The 14,178-nt window shown below is 36.0% G+C and overlaps 1 protein-coding gene across 13 annotated transcripts in view; it reads left to right on the top strand.

Moving 5' to 3' along the window:
* LOC101740746 (protein phosphatase 1 regulatory subunit 16A) overlaps positions 1 to 14,178 on the top strand; it is a 44,331-nt gene that overhangs the window by 4,054 nt on the left and 26,099 nt on the right. For 6 of the 13 annotated variants that reach the window (XM_062671119.1, XM_062671118.1, XM_062671115.1 and 3 more), the window contains exons 1-4: positions 8,240 to 8,416; positions 8,903 to 9,054; positions 12,629 to 13,077; positions 13,502 to 13,627. In XM_062671119.1, the coding sequence (XP_062527103.1) occupies positions 8,322 to 8,416; positions 8,903 to 9,054; positions 12,629 to 13,077; positions 13,502 to 13,627 (822 nt within the window). In that variant the 5' untranslated portion in view covers positions 8,240 to 8,321. Of the gene's footprint in view, positions 1 to 6,187; positions 6,304 to 8,041; positions 8,448 to 8,902; positions 9,055 to 12,628; positions 13,078 to 13,501; positions 13,628 to 14,178 lie in introns of those variants that run through there. The other 7 variants (XM_004931607.5, XM_038013663.2, XM_038013662.2 and 4 more) reach the window with 3 other exon arrangements.

Here is a 14,178-nt window from a genome sequence, read left to right as displayed (position 1 = left end):
TATTTTGCATAGACAGATAGATACATGCTAAACTAACAAAAGCGTGCTTTCGTACATATTTTGTAGACGCTAGCACAATATTAAATTCTAGTTGCCCCAACGATTACTGATATCAATATTGTAAGTAGAAAAAACAACAGAATTACAGAATGTAACGTCATTACGTATAAATGTTGATGTCATAATTTTACATGTAGATTTAGCAGATCCATATTCAAACAGGAACCCGGTTAAAACCGTAGTAGCTTGAGTGCTATAATCTACGATGATTAAAGACCAGTAAATAAGAATTAAATCATATGGCATATTACTTGCTTTTTTAAAGTGTCACTAAAAATAGTATTGATAATAAATTTAAGAAGTATTATATAGAAAATTATCAGCGGTTAACGGTTTCGTTGATAGCTTTGACATGTTGGAGAAGCAACTCTTAAATTTTCAATGAAGATTACGTTGACGCGACGGATGTTGTTCTAAATGATAAACAGATAAAGTTCGCTTTTTGAATCCATTTTGTAAACCCAATACGAACTGATAATCCAAAATGTGTAACATTTCATTAGTACTATTGATATATTTTAAATAAATAAAAAATCCAATGAGTTCATTTTCAGTACGGTAAAACGTCACCCACCTTAATAATCTCAGTTTCAATTGCATTGGAATAATCCTCCTCGAATATTTCAGATTACCTTCAAACATTTGATTACATCGCGCAGAAACATGTTACCCAGTGGTGTAATATGCGGACTCATAACATTCTACTCCAGTATTGAAGATTAGACTAGGCAACCGGCACTAATAACAAAATAACATATTATATAAATATAATTATAAATTATATTAAATAAATGACAACGATCATTCCATAAATGTTATCGTAAAATATAAATAACTAGCGGCCTGCCCTCGCTTCGCTTCGGGAAGTGTAATTTATTATTGATCTTATTGAATATTCTTTTATACAAATCTGGCCCTCACAGTTACAAACACAAAAAAAAAGAACGCCACAAACAAAAAATCTAATCTTTCCTCTTCTTATATTAATGACTAGTTGACCCGGCAGACTTCGTAGTGCCTCAATCGATAAATAAAAGACCTAAACTTTTGTATAAAATAAACTTAAAACAAACAAAAGGAATCCCTCGGACGGGGGACATATGAAAGGAAAAACAAAATTGTTATTTTTATTTAATTCAGAGCATTTTCATCTACCTTTTAAACCTTCTTTGGACTTCCACAAATAATTCAATACCAAAATTAACTAAATCGGTCCAGTCGTTCTCGAATTTTAGCGAGACTAACGAACAGCAATTCATTTTTATATACTTATATAGATTAATTATTTTGGCGATAATTTCTTACAAATAAAAGATAGATACTCGTGCTGTCACGGGCTTTTTTACAGGACCATTTGAGATTAACATTTCCATTTTGCATTATGCACATGTAACTTCAATGGCGCACGCAAAAATAGCTCGCAGATGGCACATTTTTTTCCTTCGTACTTATATTTTGGATAATTCTCAATATATTTTTATAAATTATAGCAAATGTGTTGTTCTGATGTGTAAACTTAGTGTCATGTTTATTTATATCGAATCCTCAGGCTAAAAAATAAGTTTCAATCTTTTAGCTCTAAAATGACGATACTTTATACAACTTTTCATCCTCCCTTTCAACCCTTTTTTTTATTGTGTGACTCTATCTACGCTACTGTCTGACTTTATCTGTGTGACTATCTCTGACTATTTGTGTACCAAATTTAATTTAAATGGTTCAGTAGTTTTGGCGTGAGAGCGCGACAGACAGACAGACAGAGTTACTTTCGCATTTTTAATACTAGTTTAGATTACATATCTCTAATATCTGTTAATCTAATAGTTTAATATACATTTAAACAGCATGATGACTTATGTGGCTGTTTGATGTATATAATTTACGGAAGGCGAATCAATTATGTTGTACTCAAACGATGTCACACACAATGAAGATGCGTAAAACTTGGCTTAGCCGAGTTTTGTAGTTAGCATGGATTTTTGAAAAATCAAACGCAAGCAAACTCTTTAAACTTCGGAAAATGCAAAATGGTCTTGAAAATCCTTGATGGATTGTAAATTTATCGCGAATGAATCTACGGGGCATGTCTAGTAGGTACCTGAAATTAATCACGTGGTCTCAATTAAACTAGGCACAATGTCAGTTCTAAAAATAAATAGCAGCTAGTATTGAGAGAACAGTGTCGTGTTCATTTTACAATCGTGATAACTCTTAATACAAAAGTACACATTTGCATAATTTGTTTAGTTCATTTCAAATTGTGTTAATACACTTGATGTTGTGGTGAAATACGATTTGACTTAATAATAACTTCAAAGCGAGAGGAGCGGATTTTTTGCAGCCAGCCATTGTCAAACTGAGCCAGTGTTGGGATATTGAAAAAAGTTTTACCTAACAGATTTGAGTCGACTATTATCAAAGCCGGCAATCTGACTTTTGTACAATGATTGGTAAATCAGAAAAACGAATTATTGACTTTGTATTCCATTGGCAGTCACAAAACTCTTCGGAACGACATCTTAGATAATAACAGGTTAACTATTAACCTTTATTTAATGCAGGTTTTGAACCGTATTCTTTGAACGAGACGATTATATTCAAATCAATCTGTATTGACATATCAATAAATTTTTTTTGTCCAAATGCACAGATTGCCACCTTTGATAATAGACGACTCATTTGTAGATAAACAGCAATTTTTAAATCTTGACAAATTACCTTATGGCCCGCTATGCTGCTGTTTCCGGAGCCAATAGAACTTGAGACATGAGACTAAAACCTCAAATGTGTTATATAATATAACCCTTATAACCCTTCAAATCGGTACATATAATATAGAGATAGAAATAAGCCAGATGGTACTTACTACTTACATGCAGGCTTACATCCTATCCCACCAGTAGTTTTGTAAATTCGTAACTTTTCGGGTTGATTTTTATTCAACGATTTTTTATAGCTTCATCGTGAAAAGAGTACACGTGTTGAGTATCCTACTAATTTAGAACAATATATTGGTCTATAAAAAAGCGTAATCGTGTTTTTGTTTACAACAACCACTCTTTTTAAAAGCTACCAATTCATTATTTGTAAGATTTGATGTAAATCACACTGCTGTTTTTTACAATCGGGTTTTTCTTGTTTTTTTTTAAATCGTAAAACGTTTCAACACTGATACGTTTGTCATGATGATAAAAGAGAGTATATAATTATGTGCCCTTTTACGTTATTTGTCTCGGTGAGCTGGACAGGATATTAGGCTTAAAGTATTCAAATTATTACGAGCGTAATGTTTGCGAAAATTTCAAGTTTATCGAACTTCTTGAGGTTGGTGAAAACTACCCTAAATGATTCACATCAATGTATCGATTAAAAAGTGTTTATACCTGCTGCGGTATTTGAATACAGGCACAGTCACATTACTCTTGATGTTTACCGGGCGCTTATCATTTATAACCACGACTTCTTTAGTTTCTCAATTCTGGCAATTTAGAATCGGCATAAAGCCTAGTCTTAATAACAATTTCGAATATAACAAACGTTACATGTGTGAAATTTTCAACACATTAAAACTTTTTAATAATGGGAAAATTGGGCACTATGTATCCATAATGTTGCTATTCATGTTTTAGTTCTACGACGAATTCTTATTCGAAATTTAGTTGTATTGTATAATGTTTACAATAGAATATAAAACTCCAAAGTCTTTTTTATTTTAACGATCAAAGAAGTTTATAGAAAAGGTTAAAAAGAGATTGTGGTTTATAGAAAGTGTGTGAAACCCGGCAATGCTGCCCTTTGATTTGTCACGCCACATGTTATATGAAATACAGCTGAAACTATTTTGCAGTGGCTAGATGGTAAAATAAATCTCCCTTAAAGTGCCGAGAGGTTAACAGATTTTCAAGTCATCGGATAAAGAAGACGGACGCAAAACGAACAGAATACGAAGAAAAACGGTCAAAAAATCATATTAAAATTTGTAATGTATTTAAGATTAGGATCTAATCAATATGAGTAGTAATTTTTTTTATTCTCCACAATTCAGCATGTACTAATATTTTTGGATTTCTAGTAATGAGCTACGTATACAGTGCTTTCTTTTACTGTTTTGTAAATACGTATAATAAAAATTACAAGCGTATGTTGATTTCGAATAATCAAACGAGAGCTCAGCAGACTTCATTGATTTCAATTGGTTCAATAATAATCGTTTTACTGTGAAATTTTCCGCTCCCTTCATACTAGCGAGATAAAATAAAAATACTGGGTTTTTTTATTTTTTATTTTTTATTGCTTAGATGGTTGGACGAGCTCTCAGCCCACGTGGTGTTAAGTGGTTACTGGAGCCCATGGACATCTACAACGTAAATGCGCCACCCACCTTGAGATATAAGTTCTAAGATCTCAGTATAGTTACAACGGCTGCCCCACCCATCAAACCGAAACGCATTACTGCTTCACGACAGAAATAGACAGGGCGGTGGTACCCACCCGCGCGGACTCCCAAGGGGTCCTACCGCCAGTAAAAGTATGTCTAAGCGTAGGACTTTTAAATAAGAAATTTCCTCAAAGTCGATCGGGTGGTTTTTGTTTGATGCTTAAACAAACAAAACAAAAGACATCTCATGGTCGTTTGTGGTGACAGGATTGATTGGATGAAACTGTAAATTTTATGGTAGGGGTATAAGTCGTAAAATTTGGTGATACGTAATTGAAACAATTGTATTTTTCTAACAAATAATCTGGTACAATATCTGGTACAGCGCGTTGTATTGAAGTGAAACCTACATTTTCACTTTTGATTGCATGTCAATTTACAGTTATTTAAGTAAGAACCGATGCGAGATTTTGGCGGAACAAATAAATTTTTATGGATTAAATTAGCATTTTACATGGGTCGAATAAACTAGATCATTTCTTCATTTATAGCATCCGAAATAAAGTGTGATAATGTAAACACAACGTTTGGATAAATTGTTTGTCTAATAGATATTTAGCAAGACTCCTTACAGAAAAATATTGGAATGTTTTAAATGCGGATGAAAACTAATAGCTGTTATTTCAAATAAAGTATACAAATACGATGATACTAAATATTTCAACTTAATTTTAGGTTTCCATAAAGATATCGATAATAGGAAGGTGCGAAAAATAAAATTCTGTAATACGAAATTTTATATGTTTGTGGTGTGTATCAATCAAAAGATCCAGATCACCAATAGCTGTTGCAGTATTTTTTTGTTCTATTATACATACATCTAAACCTTATGTATCCTAAATCCTATCATGTAGACTGGTAATGGTTCTTTTGCGAGCCCGCATATACCCTCTATTTTTATAATTTGGACAATTGTTGCAATCATTGAGCTTTTAATCCTGTGACTCAAGGTGGACAGTGACCTTTACGTTGTAGTCAATGGGCTCCGGTAAATGCAGATAACGAGTGAGCTTGTCTGCCTGATGTTACGAAATGAATATGGAGCAAAAACTAAAAAAAAGCGGTTCAATAGCAAGCCACAAAAGAAAGTTTATCCTGATGCTCCAAGTTAGGATTTGAAATGAAAGTAATTATATAAAATATATTTTTTAATAATCAGTGCTTGGTCGATGTACAAATTTTCAATTTAATCTGACGTCATTTAAATTTATTGAAAATTACGTTGAAAGATTCCGTTACATAAACAAACATAGGTGATGCTAAAAACGTACTAAAATACCTAAGGCGTGTGTAAAGATCAAAGCGCAATATTACACTCCATAATGTTACATATGTGCCAAATAAAAAAGGCAATCATTTTAAAAACAATTTTTGTAACAATTCAAGGAAAGATATAACTTACCCTCAAATTGTTACAAAATAAAGCCAGTGTGACTTTCGTATCTTCTGCGATTCTTTGAACCCATAAAAGATGCTTAATATGAAATAATATTTTTAGATTGTAGAAAACGATAAAATGAAAAAAAAATATTGAGGCACGAAAACGAATGCTTCACGCTCTCACTGAATCATAATAGTTCCTAATGAAATTTACAAACAGTTGATGTATTATATGTTTATGTATATATTTATGAAGTTAGCTCAAGTGATCGACATAGACACACTAATTTCAGTATTGTAGTGGTCGAACATCAAAAAAGTCATTCACGTTTGATTTCAAGGCGTGAGTAATATTAATCTCAGTCTGAATAAAAATATCAGAGCGACACAAGTTATTTTACGAATTAACTGGATCGTTTTGAATAGTAAGTTGGCACGTTATTTCCTAATATTCGCTTAGACTAAATATGAAGTTTTAAATTTATTCATGTTCAAGGCATTATCTTTTTACATATAATATCGTAGTGTTATATTGATTATAAAATGTACAAATAAAATATTTTCATTCTCTCTGAAATTTGTCTAAAAAAAGATTTATTAACGTCTCTCGCATGTCAGTACTTTCAAGGCGGTTAACGACTTACACCGAAATTTTCGTCCATTTAAGTTATTACTTTGTTATTTTGGAAAGAAAAATTACAAAATAATATAAAATTCATGTTATATAACGTAAAGTATAGAAACGACCGCGGAGGCCAATCTACATTATGCAGTCGCCTACATGTGTTGTGTCGTTAACGGCTCAATATGGCAATGAAATATACATAAATAATATCGGCCAGTTTTATACCGACTCGGTTGCTGCAAATTGATACTATCGAAGCAATCGTTCAAGTCTTATGCACTTCAGTAGATTGATCAAAGTCGTTCGCTTTATTGGTGATCTAAATTATTGTTATGACTTTGAAAGACAAATTGGTGACGACACTTTGTCTATTTTAACGTTTATTAAAATAGGCGCCAGCCGTTTCTAGCTTTGGTTTGATTTCTTTCAGATATACATATATCGAGGGGTGAAGGTTATTTGGTTTAAGCAACATTTTGCTAATACGCGACATTTATCATTGTAATTAAAGATGCGTTTTACTTGGTATTAGCATCAACAGTTCGATGTTTTTAATTGAAATTTAGAATTAAGAATTAAGTTTACTCTATTCAAATAGCTGAAGAAGTTTTTTCTCATATTTTTTTTCAAAATTTAAATATAGAATAAATAAATAAACTATATGGCTGGCTCCCCATATGATGTAATTTGTAAAGTTGCAAAAATATCGCTTAAACGATATAGCCTTTCACCCCTCGATACATAATTTAACGTTAAAAAAAAACGTTAATTTCAGAGAAGCTCACGACTGGAATAAATATTACGGCCACAGCCAATAACACAGTTCGTCGCAAATTAATTCGGAAGCCGATATCGAATTTTATGTAACCGAAGTGATTGTAAAAAATATATTTTTAGACGCAAGCGCTAATTTGGTTTGCATGTTCCGAATTACACCTACGATCGTGATATTTCTCAAAAATAACGAGTGGGCATGAACCACCCGCATGCCGCCTTGTCATTAATCACGGTTCAGTTTGTGTATAGTCGTGGAGTTTTCTATGCAGCAAGCAGTCTACATCAAAGAAGTTTTCTGTTTAGGTATTCGGAACCTTTTTTTTTAAACCGTTTTGATCAGATCAAAAAGTTTAACGTTATAAAATACGAGCTGATTTATTTGTAAATCTTGTGAATCATGTGCCTAGTTTGGCTGTATAAAATAATATTGCAACATAATATTTATAGGTATTAAAATTTTTAGTGTATATACGTGTTTTAATTATTCTTATCAGATTCAGTTTGTTTATTGAAAGTAATTTTAAATGTTTAAATTTCATTTTGTCGTTTATCTTAATTAATGTTTATTCCATAAGTTATTTATTATTATTTATTTATTTAAATATTTGTTCGTTATGCGTGCTATACGTTATTTTATCCAAATGAATACAAACGTTATCTTTACAGACATTGTTACCACTTGAGTGATTTCTACCGTATTCTGAGTTTGATACGTAACGAGCAAGTCTATACAGAAAAATTGTGTGATATATATTTAGTGATAGTGCGACTTCACCAGTTGAATGTAAATAAAAGTGTGATTCTGTGAATTTAATTATTCAATAGTTGAGAACTATTCTTTTTCGTTTGTTTGCATATATCAATATGGAATTTGTGTTGTTACTATTTTAAATTGATCTCTTAAATTTGCTGCTTAAGTGAAGTGAATAATAGAACACTACTACTTTGTTTTTGTTTTTTTTTTTAATTATCATCATTATTTCGGAACTAAAGTAAAGAACGCCCTTCCCAATTCGTCAGTATTAAATGTTCTGAAATGGAATGAAATTTGTTTCACCTTTTGGGATAATGTGCCTGTATTATTTTGTTACAACATTAACGTTTTCATCGTCGCTCATGGATATCAGCAATGTCAGGTACACAGCCAAGATGCCGCCTTTTGCTAAGGTCTGTACTCAAATCATGTTTAAAGAAGGACATGACATAGCGTTATGGAAGTTCTTTGGAGGACAGTTCGTTCTAAAATCGGACATGTTGGAGAAAGATCTCTAGAAACGCATTGTGGTGAACACAGTGATTCCAGATGGTGCGAGTGAACCCTACTCAGGTAGCGGAATGAGCGATAGTAAAAAGGAAATAAAGCGATAATTTCGAACAACTATTCAGTGACATTCAGCAGGAACACGACACGAAACACAGAAGGAATCAAAGTTCCTTCAGAGGTTCCAAACGATCCCTTTGTACGGGATTATCGACAATCCGAATGGCCTTTTCCCTATGAAGTCAATTAGTATACCGTGTGTTAATCTATTAGACATGAATGTGAATACTTTCAATAACTACTTCAGCAGAATAAGTCTTCTAAATTTAGTAGATTATAATTATTTATTAATTTCTTGTAGACGGCGCATGCAGCAACTAAAGCTATGGCAGCAAAGGGAGAAAGAATGGGCGAGGACCAGACCGAGGAAGGAGAAAAGCACCAAAAGGAATATTTATTTTAGCGACAGTGTCATGCTACTAGAAGCGGCAGCAAGAAATGATATAGATGAAGGTACTCGTGAATGTTTTTTTTTGTTTGAATGATGCATAAAAGTTACAAGGAATCGGATGTATCGTTTCGCTGCTGTTTCGCCTGTGAAGTTGCTTTCGTTTTTACTTCAATAAAAATCGTCTCGCCAGACCAGTGTTGTATGCGAACCGCGGTAAAGAGGCCGGGTTGTAGGAATTTCTTTACCAATTCCCAGTTATCAATACAAAACGGGAAGGTAATAGCGCCTTGAGTACCGCCCCAGTGTGGGGTATGCAAAACATACCATCTGAAAAAAATAATTAGTTGTCTGTAAATTCGGTTTACGGGTGACAGTCTTACATGATAACGTCAGTAGCAGAACTTTTTTTTTTTTTCCTACCTAAGCTGATAGCCTTGAGAGGCTATGTCAGCGTAACCCTAACTTTAGTAGGTGAGCTCACGGGGCTCAAACCTGACGATGTTGCTAACACGAACCCTAGCAAGAGTCGTGCTTCGCAGAATCTACCACCGGATCGGAAACGCGACCCACTGAGAAGATCCGGCGAGAAACTCAGTGGGCTGTGTCTGAGAGTTAATTTACTCGTCGAGCCCTTCGTCGCAAGCGACGGGTTCGACGAGAACGGTGACCGGTGCTTGAGGTACCTAAAAGCACCGTTAGTGGATCGGGAGGATCCGAAATGACGTGTTTTGGGCGACGTCGACTGCTTTCCATTCTGTCCGCAGGATCGGGAATGTAGTTACCGGCGGCCACGATGAGAGGATTCTCGTGTCGTGCCGCTTTATCGAAGTGGCGCATGGACGCCGACTGCAGATACTTACTGATGGACTCTAAGTCCAGGTCGTCATGGAGGTCGACATTCCTGACGAACCACGGGGCTCCGACGGCTATCCTGCAAAAACGGGATTGAATGACTTGGAATGATTTTAAGTGTATGCGGGCCGCGTGAGCGAACACTACACTTGCATAGGTCATGACGGGGCGTATGCAAGTTTTGTAGAGTGTCACCTTATTTCTAAGGGACATTTTACTTCGCCTACATATCATCGGGTAGAGACGTCCTAGAATGAAGGCGGCACGGTCGCGTACCGTCTTGATGTGGGGGCGGAATGTCATCCTACTGTCGAGGGTGACGCCTAAGTATTTGACCTTCGGGGCCCACGGTATGGGCTGGTCGAACATCGTGATTGGGCGAACGGCGGGGGCGGGGGTGTTGACGCGCCTAGTCGGGAGAGGGATGCTCAGCGTGGTGTTCGGAGGGCGACCCCTTTTGAAGAGCACCGCTGTGCTTTTCGTGGGGTTGATGTCGATGCGCCACTTCCGGAACCACTGTCCCATGGTGGTAGCTGCGGTCTGAAGTCGTCGATGAAGCAACGCCTTCTTCCTACACGAGTAGTAGATGGCGGTGTCATCGGCGAAGAGCGCCAGATGGGTCTCCGGAGACCGGGGTATATCGTTGATATACAAACTAAATAGTAACGGGGAGAGGGCGGAGCCTTGCGGGACTCCGGCTGTGACGTGACGGGGCCGGGAACGCGTTCCCTCGACTCGATATCGGAACGAACGGTTCGACAAGTAGTCTCGTATGATGAGTAGCAGAACTATTCGAACTGGCTAGCAGTTCGAGTGACGTCAGAGCTAGTCTGACGTCACGCGAGAAGAGTGATAAATGTCACCATGCCAACGCTCGGACCGATCGTGCCTCTCTATCGCTTGTTTCGCGCTCTCGCTTGCAGGCTCAGGCGGAACGTGACACATTTTTGTGCGTGCAGCCGGTGTTCATCGATTTATAAGACGTTATCACGTCAAAATAAGTGTATTAATCATCGGTGTACATATTGGAAATTCAACATAATATTATGTCTGTCAAAACTAAAACTTGTATCTAACGATTCTTGGTAGGAGAATTTTCTTATCAGTCCACTATAAAATTCGGAAGCTAAACGTGTTCTTAATCTGCTCAAAGGCTTATCTTAACCTGATATGTTGTTTGATTTTAGTTTATTTGACATTATCTGTCTTAATTAAAATCTAATTATCTTTTATCCGATACTTCCTTACGTTGTTGTACTCTGGGTTTTTATATTTACGACAGGAATCTCGTAGTTTCATTGAAAAATAAGTGCAAATTTATTAAACTTATTGTACAGTTTACAAAACAAAAGGTTCTGTGGCCTAGTTTACACGAAGCTTTTAACAATGTCATTCGAGTCTTTTGACGTATTGCTATAGATGGGTTGACGAGCTATCTGGTAGTAAGTCTTACTGGAGCTCATAAAGATTACGTGGTTACGGCTACCCGTCGAGGTCTCAGTTGGATTTTAAACTGGCTGTTCCATCGGTTTGAAAACTGGAATCCCTGACTACTTTGCAGCAGTATTAGGCAATCTGTAGTAAGTCACTATACGTGCCTTCTGAGTCAGATACGTAGGTATTGCATAAAATCAAAGTCGACGGCTTCTATTTTGTCCTATATTTCTGTTCAATTAAAGGAAAATAGGTTAGGTACAACATTATTTTAATTGGTACTCGCTGGATTTTAACTCCGACAAATCGTATCGCTCGGTCCGAGTACAGCGGGCATCATAACTTTTAGGTCACAAATATTTACTAATCTGTGCTCTTGAATGCTGAAATAGCATAGTAGCTTACTGGAAACGTTGATATATTAATTATTATTGTATTAGTTTTACGATTAGAAACATAATATAGATGTTGTAATATACTAATGCCGTAATTACAGTAAGAACAGCATTATTCAACTTATATTGTTTATAGGGTTCCGGTAACCATTTACTAACACGCGGACTTAAACTCGTATAACTTTAATCATTACAAATACGCAATGACAAATATCATTTATATACGCCATAAGAAACACAAATGTTACAGTTTTAATCGTAACATTAGAATTGCTAAACGTATTGCATGTCTTGCACTGAAATCGATATAATCGCAATAGCACACGCCATTTGAACGTTTTCTTTAATTATAGTTTGTCAAATGGTATATAGTCTTATACGCGAGATAGTGGGCACAGGAATGTTTCTAAGTTGAACACTGTTCGATAATTCGTTTTTCGTACAGAACTTAACTCTAGAATTATCACTGCCGAATGTTCTACGCATCGAAATCCACTCGAGCAAGCTTCCAACATTCTTACTAGCACTAAAAAGTAGGATTAGGGGGTATTTCAATTCTAAATTATGGTTTGAGGTAAGAAGAATAGGTGAAGGTATTCTTAATATTGGTGGATAATAAGGCAGATGGTAGGTAGCTACTATCCTCTGTGAATAATGGCTGGATATGTACATTAATATTCGTCTAGATGGAGACTCTTAACAGAGTAGTCATGGTTATAGTACACGGCGGATCTTCGTTGATGTTTTCATTTCTGAACAGGGTAGTTCTAGTGTTACATAGCTCTCTGTGTCCACTAGTAACATTGCAAGAACATTAAACTCTAATGGATTCAATAGTTTGATCAATAAGCTTAGTGCAGCGAGCGGGTTTCTAGAGATGAGACATAAAAAATTAACAACCTAATTCACTAACATTTCATTAGCACTATAAACATCAGAAAATGTACTCTTACAGTTCGAAGATTACTCGCGCGCGGCGTTACTCCGGACGCTACGAACGAGGACGGCCTAACAGCTCTGCACCAATGCTGCATCGACAACAACGAAGCGATGATGCGTCTTCTACTCGATCACGGGGCGAACGTCAATGCGGAGGACAGCGAGAAGTGGACCCCGCTCCACGCGGCGGCCACCTGCGGCAATCTTAATCTAGTCCGAATATTAATACAACGCGGGGCCAACCTACTGGCTGTGAACGGAGACGGGAATATGCCATACGACATCTGCGAAGAGGAAAGAACATTAGACGCGATAGAAAGTGAAATGGCAGCTAGGGGTGTGACGCAAAGGTTAATAGACGAAACGAGGGCTGCTACTGAGATGAGAATGTTATTAGACGTGGCGGAACTAGTCAAGGAGGGTATGGATTTGGACGAACCCAGGGACAATCAGGGAGCGACACTGGTAGGTATTATTTATTCAGAAGTAATGTTACATACTAATAGTAAAATAAAGTTAGATTAAAAATCGCCATTCGTCTCCATGCATGCATAGCTCAATGAAAAAGCTAAGAGCGTGTGTGAAAAAAATATATAGTTTACTCAATTTATAAATGAATGCTAAAAATTGAAGTCCCTTAACTCTCGAATCCATCAACTCTCGAAATCAGAATTATAACATTGAATCGGTCCGTTGTAGTATTTAGGCAATTTTTAAAGTTTAAATAATACGTTTTAAATTTTAAATAATACGTCTTATGTCTAGTGGTTGAGTCTTTAAGAGACAACAGTTATATCCGAATATATCAAGAATGATAATTAAATTAATGTATTCTAAAAATAATTATACACTGGTTTATATTTAAAAATGTATTGTTTTTTATTTCTAGTTGCACGTGGCTTCTGCGAATGGTTACATGAAAGTAGTGGAATATCTCTTGGAGCATCGGGCCTCCACCGACGTGGTGGACCACGACATGTGGCAGCCGGTGCACGGCGCGGCCTGCTGGGGACATGTGAGTATCGAATATTTTGAGACATTCATAATTTGAATAGGTTTAAAAAAAGCATAAAAGAATCTATTGCCATTTCTTTCGTCTAACCTCTCACGGCTAGAGCGCGAAAGGGACGACTGTAGGTTCGACATGTCACGTTCCGAAATACAATTTGAATAGGTTTAAAAAAATCATTAAATTTTGTGCCGTTTCTTTCATCAAACTTCTCATGGGTAGAGCGCAAAAGGGACGTCTGTAGGTTCGACATGTCGCGTTCCGCTGTTTCAGATCTTGACCGATTTTATTTACCTTTTTTCTCCAAAATATTTTAAAAAAGTCAGCGCTAAAATTTACTTATTTTTGATTTTTTTTCTGGATATATGAAGTCGACGAAAATTTATAAGAATCATAGAGAGATCCTAAATTATAATAATTGATTGTGAAAAACAAAGAGGGTAGACAAGCTGGGACGATCTGATGTACACGTGGACCCTTTGGATACATCTGTTTTTCCCTTTGCTTTGGAAATTCGGATTTTTTTACTGCGCGAGCAGCTAGTTTAGTATACGGCC

The sequence above is a fragment of the Bombyx mori genome, chromosome 11 (assembly GCF_030269925.1).
Source record: "Bombyx mori chromosome 11, ASM3026992v2".
Classification (NCBI taxonomy): Eukaryota; Metazoa; Arthropoda; class Insecta; order Lepidoptera; family Bombycidae; genus Bombyx; species Bombyx mori.
Note: the sequence above shows the minus strand (reverse complement) of the source record. Positions and strands in the feature narration are given on the sequence as shown.